This window comes from Gracilinanus agilis, chromosome 3 (assembly GCF_016433145.1).
Source record: "Gracilinanus agilis isolate LMUSP501 chromosome 3, AgileGrace, whole genome shotgun sequence".
NCBI lineage: Eukaryota > Metazoa > Chordata > Mammalia > Didelphimorphia > Didelphidae > Gracilinanus > Gracilinanus agilis.
Window position 1 is genome coordinate 216,718,940 of NC_058132.1, and position 20,166 is coordinate 216,739,105.

Here is a 20,166-nt window from a genome sequence, read left to right on the forward strand (position 1 = left end):
CTTTTTCTCAGAATGGAAGGAGCCAGAATGGGAGAAGTTGTTTTATTAGGAGATGGGTTGGTTACCCTAGTTATTTGGTTATTGTACACTCCCCTTAGCCCCAGAGGAATTGTTTCTTTTCCTGTGTTTGCTCAGATCTTTTCTATTTCTGGTGATTTTGTTTTTCACTTTTAGGTAGGAGTCATAGAAAGAAGAACGGTGAGGGAGATGCCTACAATTCATTGTATAGGATAATAAGAATACTCACTAGAATTCATTGAGTGCTTTAAGGTTTTCAGAGCATTATGCAAAGATTATTTTATTTTATCCTCACAACAACTCTGGGAGTGGGTACAATAATTGCATTTTTATGATGGGGAAAGTGAGGCTGACAGAGGTGTCTGAAGTAGGATTTGAATTCAGACCTTCCTTACTTCATGTCCAGTACCTACTACAACAGCTCAGGAGTGAAATGTCTGACCCTAGAGTGTCTGGATACCCAGCACTTTAGTGCATCATGAAGTGAATTTGAGAAAAAAATCAGAAAGGGGTGTCACCAAGAAAATAAATGACAATAGCTAGCAATTACATAGCACTTACTACATACTAGGTATGGTGCTAAGCACTTTAGAAACAAAGGATTTCCATTGAGACTCACTCCCTGACAGAGTTACAATCTCTGATCTCCGTGTGGGAATCCTACTTACTTACCAGCAAGCTAGGCAGGATCCAGGCAAGGTCCCAATGCAGAAGAACCCTTGTGAGCTAAGCTCACTGAGGCAGCAAAACAAGAAAGTCTCCAACTCCAAGAAGCTCCAAAGCTAAAAATCGAAGTCCTGAAGCTGAAAATTCCAGTTGAAAGGCCCAAAGCTCCAATTTGAAGTCCAAAATCCCCAAGGAGCTGTCCTCCAAAGAAGAAGTCCAAAGGAGCAGATCCAAGGAGCAGAGACTCCAAAGGAGAAGCCTCAAAGAGAAGTCCCTTGGACAGGAAGTTCAGGACTTTTTATAGTCCTTTTTCCACATCACTTCCTATTGCTCCCCCACTTTACAGGAACCAATTGCAATCTTTCAATTTGCCTAGCACTGCCTGGAGGAGTCTCTGGAGTTGTCACCCACTCTAGCAAGTGACTTGTGAACTCTCATACTTAGTGACTGGTAAGGTACTAAGTAGGGGTACTTAAGTTTTTGATTGATTAACTTAAAAGTTGCTGATTGATAGACAAGAGAGTTTGATTCACTCTTCATACCATGACCTAAATGTTTTCTGGAAACCTAGCCACCAAAAACAGAGGAGCTGATAAATTCTTCATCTGTCTTAATGATAGCTGCATCCCTGAGAAAACTGGGCAGTGTAACAATTAAAAGGGTGGCAGTAAATGTTGTTTGATAGAAGGGAGCTAGAGAAAGTCTAAGTGGTGAGTCTCTCTTCTAGCTCTCCCCTGGGGCCGAATATACACTGGGAGACTTTAAGGGGGTCTCACCTCAAAACTGGGAAACCTGCATGGTCCTGTCGCCCCATAGGAGCTGGGGGCAAGGCTTCCCTGTAAGAGGAGATATGTCACACCCCAATCTTATCCTGATTAATAGGGTTCACACAAACCTCCCCCCAATCAGTTAAATTCACAGCAGGTGGTCCAGCTTCAAGATGGAGGCAGCCAGACCAAGCTGTGGTTCCTCTCTCCCTTGTTGTCTCTTAGGCACTCTGGAACACTATCTGACTATTGAGTGGCTTTTTATTATTCGCAAATCAGGAATTGGGGAAAGGGGTGAAGGGCAGAGGGATCTGGGGGTGCCCTCTTCACTATTCTTATGGGGTCCATCACTTAGGTGGGAACCTTAGTGGCTCCCACGCCTAAGCCTTTCCCCTCGCCCCTTCTCCTATTTCTATTTCTATTTTTCTGTTTCTTATCCTTATCTATAATTGTAAGTTTTGACTGAAGGGAGGTCTCTCAGCAAGGTTGGATAATGGGGGAAGGAGACTAAGAGATTGTTCTCAAAATAGAGTCCAAACTTAGCTGACATGACGGTTGAAGTCTTAATGGGTAAGATGCAATGGAATGGCTTTGATAGGGAATCAGGGTTTCAGTTTCCAAAAGAAGATCCTCAGGAAACTCTCTGGAGTGGATCCAAGCTTGGATGTCCTCCTCCCTCTTCCCAGTCCTCCACCTGAAGACCTCTCCTCTCCTTCTTCCTTGGAGAGATTCCCAGAATCCTCTCTGGTCTCAGCTGTCAGCAACTGTCAGCAACTTTCAGCTACTGCCTTCTCTGGCTCCTTTTGTCCCATCCCCCTTGCACAAATCCCATCCTTACAGCAGGTAATAAGGGCTCTGGACCTGATTCTGAACAATTCAATTCAATAATTCAATAAACATTTATTGAACATCTACTTTGGACTAGGCACAAGACAGCAAAGTGAAACTAATTTTAATCCTCAGTCACTTTTCATGGGCCTTATGTAAACCATTCTTTCATTAAGTAAGGATTTTGACCAGGAGAATCTCTAATTAATCTGAAAATTCCAATATCTCAGGGAACCTAGAGTTCTTTATATATATATATATATATATATGTATATATATATATATATTTATAAATTTAAAACCCTTACCTTCCATCTTAGAACCAATACTTTGTATTGGTTCCAAGACAGAAAAGTGGTAAGGGTAGGCAATGGGAATTAAGTGACTTGCCCAGGGTCACACAGCTAGGAAGTGTCTGAGGCCACATTTGAACCCAGGCCCTCTCATCTCTAGGCCTGGCTCTCAGTCCACTAAACCACCTTGCTGCCCCTCATGTAAAATGATTTTTTAAAAGATTTGTTTTCATTGGCACCTTTTTTTATACCACATCAAATTATTAAAATATTTCTTCTTTCTCTATTCAGTGAGCTATCCTATATAGTTACATAGCACAGGTTTGTTTGGGATTTTTTTTGAGGGGAAAAACCACTTCAATAAAATTTATCAACACATTAACTATATCTGCCAGTATACACAGTATTTCCCACCTATAATCTATCTTCCTCACCCCAGTGAAGAGAGGGAGGTATATTTTTAAAACTCTTTTCCACATCAAACTTGATCATTATAATTATTATTAGAAAGGAAACTTTTAAATTATATTTCCCCAAAATTAGCGGTAAAAACACGTGTGCCTTTAAAAAAATAACTATCTCAAGTTCTATATATGAAAATATATAATATTTTTAAATTAATTTTATAGGAAATTTTATAAGAAATAATCATTAAACCAATCAGTGGCAATTTAACTGTTTAAAGTAACTTTTATTCTGATTTGTTAAACCATATGCTAGAGAGGCCAAAACTACATAATTATCTGTTCTGAATAATTAATAACCTCTCACCTTTTCTGGGTCTTGGTTTTCCTTATCCAGCTCTAACTCAATGATCTCATGATGTTATTTTGTTATTTTTTTTAAATGCAGTTGCTAATTAGAATTCTAGAAACATGGAGCAGGATAAAAGAAAATGTGAAAGATCCTTTAACTTAAAATGTAGGTTTCCTGGGCTGATAGAGTCTGATATATCTGCCTTTGATCTTAGCTGTGGGTATGCTGACTCAGAAAACTAATTAAGAATCATGATGTCACATCAAAGACCATAGAATATAAGAGTTCAGTGGCATTTATCTCATCCACATTATTTTACAAATAAGGAAACCAAGGCTAAGGGATGCTGAGTGACTTGCTCAAAGTCAAACAGTTAGTAAGTTGGAGAGATAAGATTTAAATTCATAGACTGACTAAATCCAACACATTTTCCACTTTACTGGATACTAATGAATGACAGAATTAGCACAACCCCAGCCTCCCCATTCTCTTTCTTTTTTTTAACCCCTACCTTCTGTCTTAGAATCCAGACTAAGTATCAATTCTAAGGCAGAAGAATGGTAAGGGCTAGGCAATTGGGATTTAATGACTTGTCCAGGGTCACACAGCTAGGAAGTATTAGAAACCACATTTGAACCCAGGTCCTCACAACTCCAGGCTTGACTCTCTATACACTGTGCTACCTACTTGCCCCCCTTCCACAATTCCCTTTCAATGCATTTCTTCTGTAACACCATTTTTACTTCTGGTGTTAGAAAAAATACGTTTCGGTAAAAGAGATCATCATTCAAATGAAAGATGTTGTTCAAAGGTTTTTATGAGTTTTGCAACTTAAAAAATGCCATTTCCCTGCTTTTCCCTAACTGTTAGACCTTAAGGAATTCTTTTTGTATTTGATTATAGAGCTCTCCAGACGGAATACAGAGACTCTCTGAAATGCTGGGATGGAAAAATACCAGCCCTTCTTTAATCTCCTTTGTTTATTGGATAAATTCTTATAGTGGGAGGGAGGGTTGAAATGTGAACTCTTAAGTACCTAGTGCCATTAGGGTCAAAAAGACATCCAGATCTTGCCTAGCATCAGCTGTGTGGCAGTAGATGAACTTACTTAACTTAAAACTCCTTTGCTTAACTCCTCTGAGCCTTTCTAACGATAGGGTTGTTGTGAGCATTAAACAAGATGACTTATATAAGGTACTTTGCAAATTTCAACATGCAATATATATATAAATATCAGTCGTTATTACCGTTATTTCCCTTTTTCCCTTCTCCCCAGACATTTCCTAAGCCTTCTTAGCATTTTTTTAAAAGTTCAGATTCGTTTGTCTTCTCCTATTTCACGTTGCTTACTCTTAAATCGGGTTTAGTTAGTTACAAAGTAAGTCAAAACAATTAGCCATACAAAAGGGCTGTTTTAAACATGGAAAACATCCTTTTTGAGCAGGTAAACATCCAGAATGATGTTGCCAGACTTGTTTATGCTGTGATCCGGCAGAGACCTCTAGTGGCCGTGGGGATTCAATACACTGGGGCTTCCTTGGGTCCACCATCATTAGCTGGACCAGTCATTCCATTCTGTTCCCTACCAGAATGTCTCCATCGAATCAATATTACAGCTTGGAACCTGCTTCAAACTGCTCTCTCAGCATCTCTTAAAATTCCTTTGACATGGCAGTTTGATGTTGCTGACTCCAGAGCTCCAAGATGGGAAGTGAGAGGCTTTGATAGGAGTTCTTGGACCCAAGGTTTGGGTATGGACGAGTGACGAGAGGTCATAGTCTTTGAACAGTGCAGGAGGTCAGTCATGGACAGAGAGGTTGGTCTGCTCAAGTGGCCTGAAATAAAGTTGTATTTTATTGCACAGCAGAAGAGAAATTGGGATTTTTTCCCTTAAAGACAAGTGCAAAAGGGTCTTCTGTTGGGAGGTCAAAACAGCAATAAGTAGACCTTTTGGTACTTCCTGGAGGGCCTTTATGAACTCAGCTCAAACAGCTCTTTTCAGCTTTGTAGAGAGAATAGAGACTCTACAATGAGAGTCTATTTTGCTCCATTGCTACATTGGATAAGTGTGACAGAATTATAGATTTTTTTAAATTCCCCTCACTCTTTTTAAACAACATTCTTAGACCTATTACAATTACAAGTGTTGGAAAGAATATCAAATTAATGCGGGAGTAGGAGCCCGTCAAAATATGCTATTCCTCTGTTTCTGTGAAGCTATCACTGAGCTGCTTTAGCTGACAGCCTGTACTAAACAGTTTTCTCTTCGGTATTCATTAAACCCTGTGGATCTTGAGATATTATTGAATCTTTCATCAGAGGTGCCTGGTTTAATGCTACTTTGAGAGTTCAAAAGGCCTATGATTTCATCATTATGAGTTATATCTACCTGACCCCCACTTCCACAATGTAAGTTGTCATCTTTCTAAGCCTTAGCAAATAGTTATTTTAAGTTGCTGTAGCTATAAATAAATGAATGGTCCATCACCAGGTAGACAGCCTTCTGGCACTCAGTGTGGGGGGAGAGGGAAAGAGGGAAGTGGCTTGAGGAGGATGGTACTTTAGCTATACCTGGGCAGCACACCAGATCATGAGAACCCCCCCAGAGCTACTGACATCTAGTGCCTTTGCAGATGAGCTCATTGTAAATTGCAGAATGTTGGGATTTTGAATTCCCTTTTAAAAAGGTATGTTTTGGTCTTGTTAGAATAATTTGAGCAGGTTTGATGAATGAGTTGATGATGGTGTATATTGTCACTGAAATGAGCATTGGTACAGAGTTGGCATGTGATAATTTGGGCTGTAAAATCCAGTTCCCAGAGTAAGCTTACCAACTGGCTGTTTGTACAGCCCTTTCCTTCCTTCTTTAGCTAAATTTTTACTTCCCTTTACAAAAAATTAATGTACTCTGTGTGTGTGTGTGTGAATGCTTTTTAAGGAGAGGAGGGAAGCTAATAAAGGTGTTTAGGCTCTTTAAAAGCTTTTTCCTTCCTTTCAGTCACAGAAGGCAAGAAATCTTTTATAAAGCTTTTGATTCAGTGTGTTGTACGGGATAGAGAATCAGCCTTAACACCAGGAAGATCTGGATGAAAGTTCTACTTCTGACATATACCGACTGTTATTGTTATTGTTGTTGAGTCATAAGCCATCCATGAGGTCTTCTTGGCAAGGATATTGGAGTGGCTTTGCTATTTCCTTCTCCAGTGGATCCAGTGGGTCATTTTGTCAGGCAATTAAAGGTTAAGTGATATGCCAAGGGTCACACAGCTAGAAAGCATCTGAGTTATAATTTAAATTCAGGTCTTCCTGACTCCAGGTTCACTGCTCATATCACTAAGCCACAGATGCCTCTAACTGACTATAACCCTCACCAAAGCATTTAACTTCTCAGTCCCCTAGGACAGTAATGGGCAAACTACGGCCATGGGCCAGATGTGGCCCCCTGAAATGTTCTATCCGGCCACACATTATTCCTAATCTGACAAATACAATCAGTAGGATACAATGCAATGAAACTTCGAAAGAGTTGCCTTAGAAACAGATTCACAGATGAGCATTTCCTTTCCTTTGGCCCCCTCTTCAAAAAGTTTGCCCATCACTGCCCTAGGAAATTCTCTAAGTTGCAGAGAAGGCTCCAATTTCCTTTGGTAGAGGGAATTTCCTCACCTGTGAGTTCCCTATGTCAATGAAAGTCACAAGTCTAGTCTTTATCCCTATTCTTGAGTTACAAAGCCATCAGCAACAGGAAAATTAAAAAAAGATACCCTACTCTCTTAGTGATCCATCTGATAATCTCTGCTTCCCTTTTCATATCATATCCTTTCCCAAGGTACCCTATCTGTCTTAAGAGTGTGTACCCTCTTAAGTACCCACTTAAACTATTAACCTGTTCCTGGCTTCTCTGGTAGGTACAGCCCTGGGTACCATGTGTTGCTCTATTATCTGTACACCACAAAGACAAGAACAAGAAGCAAGAATATCCAGGATATAGTCACTTGAGGAGCAATGGAAAAATGGCCAGAATGAGTAGCATGGTCTGGGTCTCAGAAGAGGAAAACATGAGTAGTCAGCAGAAATATACCTTGTATAATATGATCTGGGTCCACTCAAGGAAAGAACTCATGCTTGAGGGCTTCCACTTACTAAAAGGCACAAAAGATACAAAGAGCTTGTGGGAAATATATAGCAACAATATCTATAAAAGTAATAATATAATAATTATCTTTTTGAAAGCATTTTAAAGTTCATGAAATGCTTTACATGTCATCATGTTTGATTGTCGCAACCCTATAAGGTAGATGCTATTATTATTTCCATTTTATAAACAAGAGACTGAGACTGAGGGAGCTTAAGTGATTTCCCCATGGACACACAGGGAGCTTGTATATATGGGTCTGGGACCTGGGCATTTCCAAATAGCACTATGCTGAGAGGGCTCTGAGGTGTACCAACCCCAAACATATCCCTCTACCCAAGGCATTCCTGGTAGAGATGTTCTGTTCCTTCACCTTCACAATGTCATGATGTATTTCAAGGAGATCAGGCTCCAGTTTTACATCCACTTGCAGGCAGCACGCATTTTGTTTTGGAGCTTTGCAGGAGAAAGTCTAACAGGAGCTTTATTTAATCCAGTTTTGGCCCTTTCACTACATTTCCAGTGCTTTCAGAACTTCTTCTGCAACTATTCATTGTGTATTGCGTGGGTCCTTCATTAGGTATCATGTTTTGATGGTTTTGATGTTCAGGCATTTCCTTCTTTGGCTGCATGGCATAAATAGAAATGATAAAAAAAAAAAAAAGGAGTTATTATCAAAGACTAATACTGTTAAATTGCAATCCATCTTGATGTGAAGCAGTCCCTGAGTTCAGTCGCCTCATATTCTAAATACCATTTGTACTTGTATTCTCCAACTGCTAAATTTCTTTGAGGATGCTGAGACTTTTTTAAAAATCAAAGTGAAATTCAGGTCTCCTGTGTAAAGCCTTGTACTTTTGAATAATGTTTATTAAAATGTTGCTGAAAAGGATGCATTACGTTAAATTTAAATTTCAAGTGAAAAAAAAAAAAAAGCTTAAGTGACTTCCCCAGGGACACATGATAAGCTTGTATTTGAACTCCTCACAGAGTCAATAAGCATTTCTTAAACTCCTTCTGTCTAACAAGAACTGTGCTAGGCACTGGAGAAGCAAAGATAACAGCCCCTGCTCTCAAGGAGCTCACAGACTAAAGAGAGAGGCTGTGGACAACTATGCACCAACAAGACATATAAAGAATAAACTAGAAACTATCAATAGAGGAAAGGCACTAGAATTAAGGATTCGGGAAGGCTTGCTTAAGAAGGCAGGATTTTACCTCAAACTTGAAGGAAACCATGGAAGCCGAGAGGCTGAAATGAAGAGGGAAAGCATTTGAAGCACGAGGGACAAAAAAGCATAAAGAAAAATGGTTCAGTATAGTATGTGCTAAGAGGCAGTTTTGGTCAGATGAATTAAGAGAACACACCAATCAGGAGTTGTTGAGAAGGAGTTTAGTTGGAAGTGTCAAAATAAATCTTACAGCAGAGGAAAGATACTGTTGTAGAGGGGCATCATTGTGCAATTGCAAAGCACTGGATTTAGAGTCAGGAAGACCCAGATTCAGATCTGATTCAGATACTTAGTAGCTGTGTGATTTTGTGTAAATCAGTGAACCTTCTGGGTTGTTATCTTTGCATCTTTAGTGCCTAGCACAGTCCTTGGCAGATAGAAGGAGTCATCAAGGGTAATAAAAATGCCTACCTCCCAGAATGGTTGTGAGGATCAAATAGATTAAGTTTTCAAAGCTCTATACAGAGAAACTGTTTATTATCTTTTTTAGTAGTAATATCATTATTAGTAATTAGTAATAAGTTATTAGTAATTAATAATATATTGGTCTCCTAAAAGAATGTTCTTTTTTTCAGTCATTAATGGTCATACACTGTGTTTACGGCTATTACTAGAAATCGCAGACAACCCAGAAATAGTTGATGTGACAGATGCCAAAGGACAGTAAGTGACATATTCTCTGCTCTATGGTTTGTGACATATTGGTGATAGCTGCCATTATTGTTGATTCCTAGAAGGAAGAATAACATATCCTAGGCTTGGGGTAAGGAGTACACATATGTATAGAAGAAGGATATAGCGGAGAGCTTAGGAATAGAAGCTGCCTCCTGGCTGCTTCCTTCTCCATGTTGGTTTTCTTTTCATTCTCCTCAGGCTTTTATCATCTCTTTTTTAGAAGCATTCAACAAGAGTCTAACAAGACTATTATATTTAGCATTTGTATGATGCTTTTAATTTTTCAAAATGCCTTCCATCTACTCCTCTAATTATTTCTTTTTCCTCATTACAATGTTCTTGTGGGGAAAGAGAGGTATTTTTATGACTTTTGGAGATGAGAAAACTGCACCACCAAGAGTGTGAATGACATAATTAGTTAGTGGTGGAGTATATATTACAATTCTAGCCTCAGATACTTGATCTGGCTCTAAATTGTTCTCTCTACTAGGTTACTTGCCTCCAAGTATCAATCAAAACTCTTCCAAAGTAATTCCAAACAGATAGTTATCATTTTTCTAAAGCTGTGTTGTGGGGGATGGGGGGGGGGAAATGTAAAAACCTTCCTATTTTGTCCTCTCAAGTGTATTCACTTGTCTATCATTATTTGACTTTCCATGAGCTCTGACACATTTTTTCTGGGATAGTAATTGAATATGGTACAATATATATCAGTGATGCCATGTGTTATGGGCAATATGGTGCTTCTATATTTGGGCCTAATAAAGAGATGACCCAAGGTCCTCAGATGGTATAAGGACCTGAAAGAGGGAGATTTTAGGTATTTTATAGATATATATTTAAAGTGTGGCTGCCAGGAATCAACAATTCAGATTGATTCCGTAATTAAAATAGACCCAAGTCAGGATCAGGTTCAAGGTAGTTTATTTACAATTAGGAAGGTAAAAGGTAGGGAAATATAGAAAGGGAGAGGCTAGTCCAGGCCTGGAGAGTCCTGGATGGAGAGAGAGGGTTAAAAGGCTAATTAAACTAGGCTACAAGCCACAAGACCTTAGAAATCAGAGAGGCTATAAGCCTACTTAAGGCAGAGTTTGGAAATGCCAAGGTAGGCCAAGGAAGTCAGCCTAACTTACTCACGTGACAGTTCAGCGTAGAAGCAGTCTGAGGTCTCAGCAGAGGACCTCTAGCACCAAGTTCAAAGCCAGAACTCCTTCACCAGCTAGTAACTCACATATTTGAAGAGATTGTGTCTCTCCTCATTTCCTGTGGGTCCACCTCTAATTCAAGTGGACCAATGGCAGCCTCTACATTGATTTGGACTGCCCTTTGTTCTTGATTTGATACTTATTGTCACGTGTGATTAACTTATCTCCACTCCCCTTTGAGGGAGGAGGGGATGATATAATCTAGATGCCTAGGGTAAGTAGAGTTTTGAATATGAATAGGCTAGAGCTAATTCCATTTACACAGACCTGACTGAATAAGAATGGGAAGCCTAGGTGAACACCAAAGATTGATAATGAACACCAGGTCCCACCAATGTTTACCATTCAGTCAAGCACCAGTCCCACCTACAGTGCCCAAACTTAAGTGGCAAATGAGAAGCTGTGAGCACACTCACACAGCCTCTCTGGCTACTTGGCTTGGGGTTGGGTTAATGGATAAATGTTTAGGGTGAGACTACAATAGGGTGAGAATTGATGAGGTTGTATAATGCAAAGACTGCAGCTTAGCTAAAGTATTCCCTTTCCCACTTAGATACAAGGCTATTAACTGATCTTTGGAATAATAACAATCTTCACCTGAACAAGTTCAAGGATTTAATTGAAATAACTCAAGGGGTAGGATCAAGGATAAGGAAGATGGTGTGGGGGTGGCTATGCTAGTCTATAAGCGCTAAAGTTAGAAAATCAGTTGTTAATCAAGTTGGCAGCTGGCTGAAGAGATCCTTTCTCCCCCTCAACCCCTGGTCAGGCCCTGCTGTGGCCTTGACCAGGTGGAGTGAGGTTTGATGAAATTCTTCTTGATGATTAGATGTTTGATGTGTATCTCTTGGCCCTATTCGGCAACTGATGAATTGCTACTCAAGGCAATAGGATACAGGTGTTAGTGCAGGTCTGTAGGTCTACCCACCCACCACCCAGGTCCTTGTTCTCAAGAGTGAGACCCAGAAAGGCTCAGTTCCTGGGTTTTTATAGTGGTGGCAGCAACTATCTCTTGCCCCTTGGCTCATGCCATCTGGGTAAATTCTAAATTCCATAACTGTCAGTTGTCATTCAAGTTGATCTCCATTTTCTTCCCAGAGGTTGCTATTATACATGCCATGCAATTAATAAATCCTTAATAAATGTGAACTGGTTCTGAAGATGATGGGAACAGCACAGCCCTTTTGGCATAGATCTTACTTGTTTCACACCCAAACTAATGCAATAAATATCCCCTTGTTGACTTCTCCCTCTCACTCTCCTATGTACTTGCTTTATGTTCTTCCTGCTCAGAGATAAGCAGAGTGTATCTTTATAGTTTTAGCATGTTTCAAACATGTAGAAAATATTAAGAAGGGGACAAAATCAATGTCTTCCCACTGGAAAATGATTAATGGTTTTGATCTGGTTATTAATAGCTTAATTTGTTTCTCTCTTCTAGGACCCCGCTGATGCTAGCTGTTGCCTATGGACATATTGATGCTGTTTCTTTGTTACTTGAAAAAGAAGCAAATGTAGATGCCGTTGACCTCATGGGATGCACAGCTTTACACAGAGGGGTGACTGAATTTTTCTTGAGCTTTGCATAAACATTTTGACTATTTTTAAATGAATGTTTAATATAGATATTTTAAAATGTTATATTTAACTTAATAGCCAAAGAAAAAAAGGAAATTTGTTCTTCCAGAGATGACAGTAATGACAGTTACAGTTAGATTCATTCAACAAACATTTATTAAGTGATTACTGTTTACCAAGATATTATGACTATGCTAGTGACTAAGAAAGATACAAAATATTGTCTTTCTTTAGAGGTAAGTAAGACATATGTATGGGATTTACATTTGATAAGCTAGAAAGTATTGTAATAATCCTGACTTTATTAAACCATTAAGTTCTATCATGGCTTTTACAAACATCATGTCTATTCAAGGACCTAGCACAGTGGTAACACATATAGTGATATTTATTTGCTCAACTTCTTTTTTTTTCCTTTTTCTTCCTTCCTTCCTTCCTTCCTTCCTTTTTCTTTTTCATTCTCTCTCCCTCCCTCCCTCCCTCCTCCTCCTCCTCCTCCTCCTCCTCCTTCCTCTTCCTCTGTGATTCAGTTATATTTTCACCATGCAGGGCTGCATGGAGAAAGTTCAGATGTGGCTACAGGATAATCTTGGCATCATTCTTGGAGTCTGCATTGGTGTTGCTGTCATTGAGGTTAGTTTTCTCTTGCCCCTTCATCATCCAGGGATGTCCACTTGAGATAATTTGGCAGGTGATAGGAGGAGGTGTGTTTGTGTGGGAATTTATGGCCTATCCTTTCTCCAGCATAGCCCAGGGTAAAGAACACCATCTTTGGAGTCAAAAGGACTTGTTATTACCTGTGGGACCACTGAGTCCCTTCCTTTGTTTATCCTTCATCCTCCAAATAAGGGGATTGGACAAATAACCTCTAAGACCCCTTTNCTTCTCCTTCTCCTTCTCCTTCTCCTTCTCCTTCTCCTTCTCCTTCTCCTTCTCCTTCTCCTTCTCCTTCTCCTTCTCCTTCTCCTTCTCCTTCTCCTTCTCCTTCTCCTTCTCCTTCTTCTTCTCCTTCTCCTTCTCCTTCTCCTTCTCCTTCTCCTTCTCCTTCTCCTCCTCCTTCTCCTTCTCCTTCTCTTTCTCTTTCTCTTTCTCTTTCTCCTTCTCTCTGTCTCTCCACCAAAAAGAAGAAATAGTCTGTAGCTTCAAAATCATACAGTTGCTTCAAGAAAATAGAGTTGGAAGGGACCTTAGAAGTCATGTAATTAAATCTCTTCATTTTACAAATGAGAAAACTGAGGCTTTTAATAGGTGAGATGATTTACTCAAGATCCACAGATAGTAGGTAGTCCAGCTGGGATTCAAACTGGGATTATCTAACTCCAAATCTAGCCCTGTACACCCTGATAGGGTTAGAAAGAGGGAGGATAAGTACTTTTGGGCAACCCCAACTGAATGTTCAAGTGTTGGGGTTTTTTTAGTGCTTACGCTTTGATTCTTTCCCATTATAAATCATACTTTTGTTTTTCCCATTCCTCTTCTCAGAGTTATTATAGAGAATCCTTTACTTGAGGCCTAGATAAATAGATCAGAATGTGCTCATCCTAGGAGCCCAATTGCCCTTCCTCAAGGGCACTAAGTACAAGGACTTCTTAGAATTTCTGCCTCATGTTCTCATCACCATCTTAACCATCTGAGTGTCCTATTATTTTTAAAACATGTTTTCTTATGTTTAATTTTTATGCATTAGATCATGACTGGGCATGAGGAATGTGTACAAATGCTCTTGGAACAGGAAGTCTCCATTCTGTGTAGAGATTTCCGAGGAAGGACACCCCTTCACTTTGCAGCAGCCCGCGGTCATGCCACATGGCTAAGTGAGTTATTGCAGATGGCACTTTCAGAGGAAGACTGCTGTTTTAAAGATAACCAAGGTTATACTCCATTGCACTGGGCTTGTTATAATGGTAAGTCATTCTTGCCTGTTTGGAGAGCACAGGATTGTTGATGGTCCCAGGAGTGTTGCATATCAGGACCATTATGATCTTAAAATAAGTTGCAAAAAAAACTATTCTAGTAACATAAACTAGACTGTAAAACTATGCATTATAAATTCTGACTTAAGTAAGGCCCTCTAGGTCAGTCATGATGAAAAGAAGGCAATTAGGTCTAACAAGAAGAGGAGAGTGAGAAGTTTATCCACTAATACTGTCTTAAGTCTACCTAGGAGCAATCCTAGGTAATGAAGCTATTTTCTTTTAGCTCCATCACTTCTTCACTACTTAAGTGGTCCTTGATTTCACTGGTTTCCTTCCTCATTTTCAGATGGCAAGACCTCCATGCCTTGGTAGATATTCTTCATGAGTTCCTATAGCCAAAATAATTCATTAACTTGTGGCCAACCTTCTGAGGATGATCTCTTTAAAACTTAATAACCTCAGATAGTTACTAGCTATGTGATTCTGGGCAAGTCACTTAACTCTCTGTCTTAGTTTCCTGATCTGTAAAATAAAAATCATAGTGGCACCCACATCACAGGGATCAAATGAAATAATCTTTGAAAAGTTCTTTGCAAACCTTAAAGCACATTATACATGTTATTTCTTCTTCTTCACCTTTCATCAGTCTTGAAGACAGACTGTTGCTGAGTGTGTACCTGAAGCTTTTCCAGTTTGTAGGTCCTTTCTTAAGCCTCGTCCATACCATACCACAAAAAGACATCAAAGAGGATTTTAGTGGAGATTTATTACTTCTTATGCTTGGAAAAAATATCATCTTAATCTTTTATTCCTATTTATGTCTTCTTTTAAATACAGAGAAAATGTAGTTTTTAATTGGTTCTTAAAACTGTATCAGAAATGCTATGAGATCCAAACAATATCAGTCTGAATCAGAATTAGAATTTGTACTACCACTAGCTTTCTGCTGATATTGGTCATAAGAAGGACCTGCACTGATCAGTATGTATTTGATTATCCTGTTTTTCCTTTTACTCTAATCATAAACCAGTGCTATTCCATACAAGTTGATCCTTGTAACCAGGAAATCCACTTAGGATCCAGAAGCCAGTGTAGTTCTGCTATTGCATAGGTGATGGATATTAGCTATACTAGAGTGAGTGAATTATCTGTGGCAGTCTGGGGACTCCTCCCTCTAGGACCCAGGCAAAAATTTCTGAGGAGGTCTAGAACAGTTGTCTCAAGTTCTAGATGATAAGTTATGGTGAGAACAAATATGTTTGAGAGCATAGAAACCAGTCTATATTTTGAAGACAAAAAATACAATCATAGAATCTCAGATTTAGAAGACATGCCACACTTATCTAAATCTAATCCTTTCTTAAATTATGAGTCACCCCAAAAACTAGTTATTAAATTTTTGTTCAAACATTTCCAGCAACCTGTTACTTTTAAAAGCCACCTATTTGTTTTGTTGTTTTTAATTTGGAGAAATGAGGTATAATAGAGTACTGAACCTGAAGTTAGGAAGACCTGACTTCAGTATCTGCCAAGGACATTTACTAGCTGTGTGCCCATGGGCAAGTCGCTTAGTTTCCATCTGCCTTAATTTTCTTATTTGTAAAGTGGGGATGATAATTGTATCTATCTTCCAAGATTATTGTGAAAATAAAATTAGATATTTGTAAAGTACTTTGCAAACCTTAGAAAGTTGTATACATTTTAACTTTATTGTTACTACCTCATCATTAGAAAATTCCTCCTTATATTGAAACAAAATCTGCTTCTATCTAATTTATTTTTTATTCTGAATTAAAATATTCAAAAAAGAGAATTTCTACACTCACAGCGGAACACAAAAAGTGGCTTCTATATGAAATGATGAACTCCATTTTTCACACATTCTTTTCAAAACTGCCCAGCTTGTTTCTCCATTTGCCTAACATTCCCCAATTGTCTAAGAGACAATCTAAAGCACTCTCTTAAATTCTAATTCTTTTCTTTCCCCCACTTTTAATCCTCCCTCTTTGGTGAGGGAATTTATTTTGCTTGCAGCTTTTTATTGCTAGATTTTATCTTTCCACTAAACCAGATCTTGGCAAATTATGGCCCAAGGGCCACTGTGTTAAGTTAAGAATGGTTTTTACATTTTTTGATGAAATAAGGCTTTATTTATAATGTAAAAACCATACACAGCCCCTAAATCAGGCAAAAACAGGTTGGTGGACGTATGAGCCATAGTTTGCTGAACCCTGAAAACCTCTCTTTCTCCTTTCTCTATTTCTTTCCCAGTTGAGTTTGACATATTTCTTTACCGTCTGTATGTATATGAGCCAGGGACATGTTCAACTCTCTTATTCCTATTTCAAATAAGAATGTTTCATTTGATGACCATTCCCTCCACTCCTTCCAAATAATTGTATATCCTTCTTATCATGCACCCCTGTTAAGAGAAATAGCAAGCTCAACCTCTTTCTTCCTGATTGCTACATTTCATATTCTTCCTTTTATACTCCTTTTTCTTTTCCATCTTAAAATCCTTAGAACAGAACCATTCCTTCTCAGGATCTCTGTTTTCCATATTTAACTTCCTCAATACCTTTTGAAAATATTAAACATCTCATGGGAAACTTGTTTTTTCTTGCCCCTTAAGAGTATTAGCACTACATTATCATATAGCTCCTTCCAATTGCACAAGTGTATTTACTTTCCAGATTTCTCTGGATTTGTATTTGTATTTCAGAGTTCCAACTCAGTTCTGAATGGTTTCTTTTTTCTCTTCTGGTTTTGAGTAGAAGCTACAAGATCTTGTGTAGTCCCAACTGCAATTTCTTGGCCCTTTTGAACTGCCTCTTTCTGGATGCTTTTACTATCTTTTTTTTTTATGTAAAAACTGTAGATTTTAGCTATAACTTTCCTGAAATTTTAGGACTCCTTTCAAGACAAGACCAGCAGATTCTTTATCTTTTCTTTGTCCTTTGGTACTCATACACCTAAGAAGCTTTTATTTATGATCTTTTAAAATATGTCCCACTCTATCCCATTTCCTCTAGCAGATTGTTTCTTTTATCACCCCACTCTTTCATTAATCTTCAGTCTCCTTGTCTGTTGACTACTTTTCTGCTATCTACAAACATGTCCATGTCTCCCTTCACCCTCAGAAAATCACTTGATCTGTCTAAATTTGTCTTATATTTCTCCTTTCTTTCATGGTTAAACTCCTGAGAAGACTGACTACCATCATTGCCTCCACTTCCTTTCCTCCTATTCACTTCTTAACTCTAGAATCTGGCTTCTGATCCCATCATTCAACTGAAAAAAAACTCTCCAACATTACCAATGATCTCTCAGTTGCCAAATCTAATGGCCTTTTCTTTCTTTTTTTAAAAAAACCTTACCTTCTGTCTTAGACTCAATATTATAGTATTAGTTCTCAGACAGAAGGTGTTATGGGCCTTGCCCAGAGTCACACAGAGAGGAAGTATCCTGTCTAGAAAGACCTCCTGTCTTTAGGCTTGCCTCTGTCTCTACTATATACTGGCTGGTATAAATAACCAAAAATCATGTTTTCTCTCCCTTATAATGTAAGCTTGTTGAGGGTAAAGACTGGCTTTTGGATTTTTAATTCCTAGCACTTCATATAGTGCATGACACATAATAAGCTATAAATATGCATTCATTGATACAAAAATAAAGCTATTTTCCTAGAAGTTCAAACTATGGAAACTTTGTTTTAATTTTGTTCTGATAGTTTCAAAATATCTTTGAGTATAATTAATAGCACTTTATCTTTTAGGTATTTTATTTCAGGGAAAATATATGATGCCAATCTGATAGTAAAAGTTTTTGTCTATAATTTAATACTTATGTACTCCAGATTTTGTTTGTTTTGTTTTTAGAATATATTTAACAACTCTGAACCCATTTTATTCTGTACAGGTAATGAAAACTGTATAGAGGTACTTTTGGAACAAAAATGTTTTCGCAAATTTAATGGTAATCCCTTCACTCCATTGCACTGTGCTGTGTGAGTATAAATGTTAGGTAACAATAATGTGATTATTGTTTTGTTATTTTAAAGTATATGGAGAAAATTGCCTTATTGTAGGTAGGAGGGGAGGCCATCTTTAACAGTGACCTGTTGTAAATTACATTTTATGAATTAAATAAAATATGTTTATGTTGTTGGCATTCATAACCTAATTTGAAGAAATCCAGTGGGCAACATAAAAATAACGCTTTTAAGTGGCTATATAGAGGGTGTCCACAAAATCTTAGTTCAGTTTTAAACTATTAAAGTGAAAACTGCATTAGGACAGTTTTAAGTCAACTCCAATATTAAAGAGTTGACATGTATGTATACAGTATCTCTTCTATTAAAAATATAAACTGCTTCTCAAAGGCAGAAATTATTCTACCTTGGACTTTGTCTTTAATAAAGATTAAACAATTTCTGTCTTCAAGAAGCTTACATTTTGTAACCTAACTGCCTAGTAAGTACTTAACCAATGCTTGTTACTAGATTGATGTTACCCATCTGCATTGGTAGAGGGAGCCTCCCATTGATTAAATCAATTCATAGGTCTAGAGCTGAAGTGAAATTTGGAGGTCCATTTAGTCTAATCTCTTTATAAATGAGGAAAGTGAGGCCCAGAGAATTTATACAACTTGCCCAACTGGCAATCTCTTTTCATTACAACACAGATTCAGATTCTTCCACCACCCCAACCTCCCAAAAAATTATGACTGAAATTATGCCCAAATGTTTTGAATGGGGGAAAACAACAGGCACTTGAGAGGGGGCAAAGCATATTTTATTTTGAATCAAATCAACAAGTATTCATTAAGTACCTATAATTTACCAGACACTGTTGTGAGCATCAGAAATATTTTTAAAAGGGGGAAAAACCCACAACAATCTCTATTTTCAAAGAACTCACAATCTAATGGGGGAGACAGCATGCAAACATATAAAAATGAGATATGTTCTTTGGAAATTTTATCGGGAAATTTGTGGAGATAACATCAGTTAAAACATAACTTTACAGGGGGCAGCTGGGTAGCTCAGTGGATTGAGAGCGAGGCCTAGAGATGGGGAGGTCCTAGGTTCAAATCTGGCCTCAGACACTTCCCAGCTGTGTGACCCTGGGCNGGGAGGTCCTAGGTTCAAATCTGGCCTCAGACACTTCCCAGCTGTGTGACCCTGGGCAAGTCACTTGACCCCCATTGCCTACCCTTACAGCTTTTCTGCCTTGGAGCCAATACACAGTATTGACTCCAAGATGGAAGGTAAGGGTTTTAAAATTAAAAAAAAAAAAAAGAAAGAAATATCAAGGCAGATATGGTCAGATTTGACAACTGATGAAAACTGAGGAGTTAATGATAACATGCTACTTGACATCATGTTTGTTTGAAAACTTGATGTTAAGTGAAAGTGTTAAAAGTCTTATAAGTGAACGATCCTGACTTTGGATTATATTTTATTAGTGATATTGTTGGCCAATGTCATGTGGGTTATATCTGTCTGTACATGCCACTTTTTTCATGATGCTGTTTTCATTAACTTTTTCAAATTGCATATGATTAGCATTTGGGGCCAATAACCTGTTTGGGTTTCTTTCTTTCTTTTTTTAGATCTTCTGGTGAACAGTGCCAAGGCTGATCTAACTGTAAAGGATAAGGATTTGAATACGCCCTTACATTTGGCTTGTAGTAAAGTATGTAAATAATTTCTAGAAATTGTGTTTTTTATATATTTGTAATCAGAATACTTAAAAGAATAGGTCAGGATATCCATTTCCCAAAATGCTATCACTTAAAAAATTTTTTTATTATGAAGATATTTTATTTCTCCAATTATATGTAATAACAATTTTCCACATAAGTTTTCTTTTTTTTATTTTAAACCCTTACCTTCCGTCTTGGAGTCAATACTGTATATTGGCTCCAAGGCAGAAGAGTAGCAAGGGTAAGCAATGGGGGTCAAGTGACTTGCCCAGGGTCACACAGCTGGGAAGTGTCTGAGACCAGATTTGAACCTAGGACCTCCCATCTTTAGGCCTGGCTCTCAATCCACTGAGCTACCCAGCTGCCCCCTCCCCCATAAGTTTTCTGAAGT

The 20,166-nt window shown here is 38.3% G+C and overlaps 1 protein-coding gene across 1 annotated transcript in view; it reads left to right on the top strand.

Annotated features, from left to right (window-relative positions):
- Nucleotides 1-20,166, top strand: part of ANKRD44 (ankyrin repeat domain 44) — a 288,404-nt gene that overhangs the window by 257,948 nt on the left and 10,290 nt on the right. The window contains exons 19-23 of the mRNA XM_044669066.1: nt 9,271-9,358; nt 12,017-12,134; nt 13,841-14,057; nt 17,988-18,068; nt 19,683-19,765. Coding sequence (XP_044525001.1) covers nt 9,271-9,358; nt 12,017-12,134; nt 13,841-14,057; nt 17,988-18,068; nt 19,683-19,765 — 587 coding nt within the window. The remainder of the gene's footprint in view (nt 1-9,270; nt 9,359-12,016; nt 12,135-13,840; nt 14,058-17,987; nt 18,069-19,682; nt 19,766-20,166) is intronic.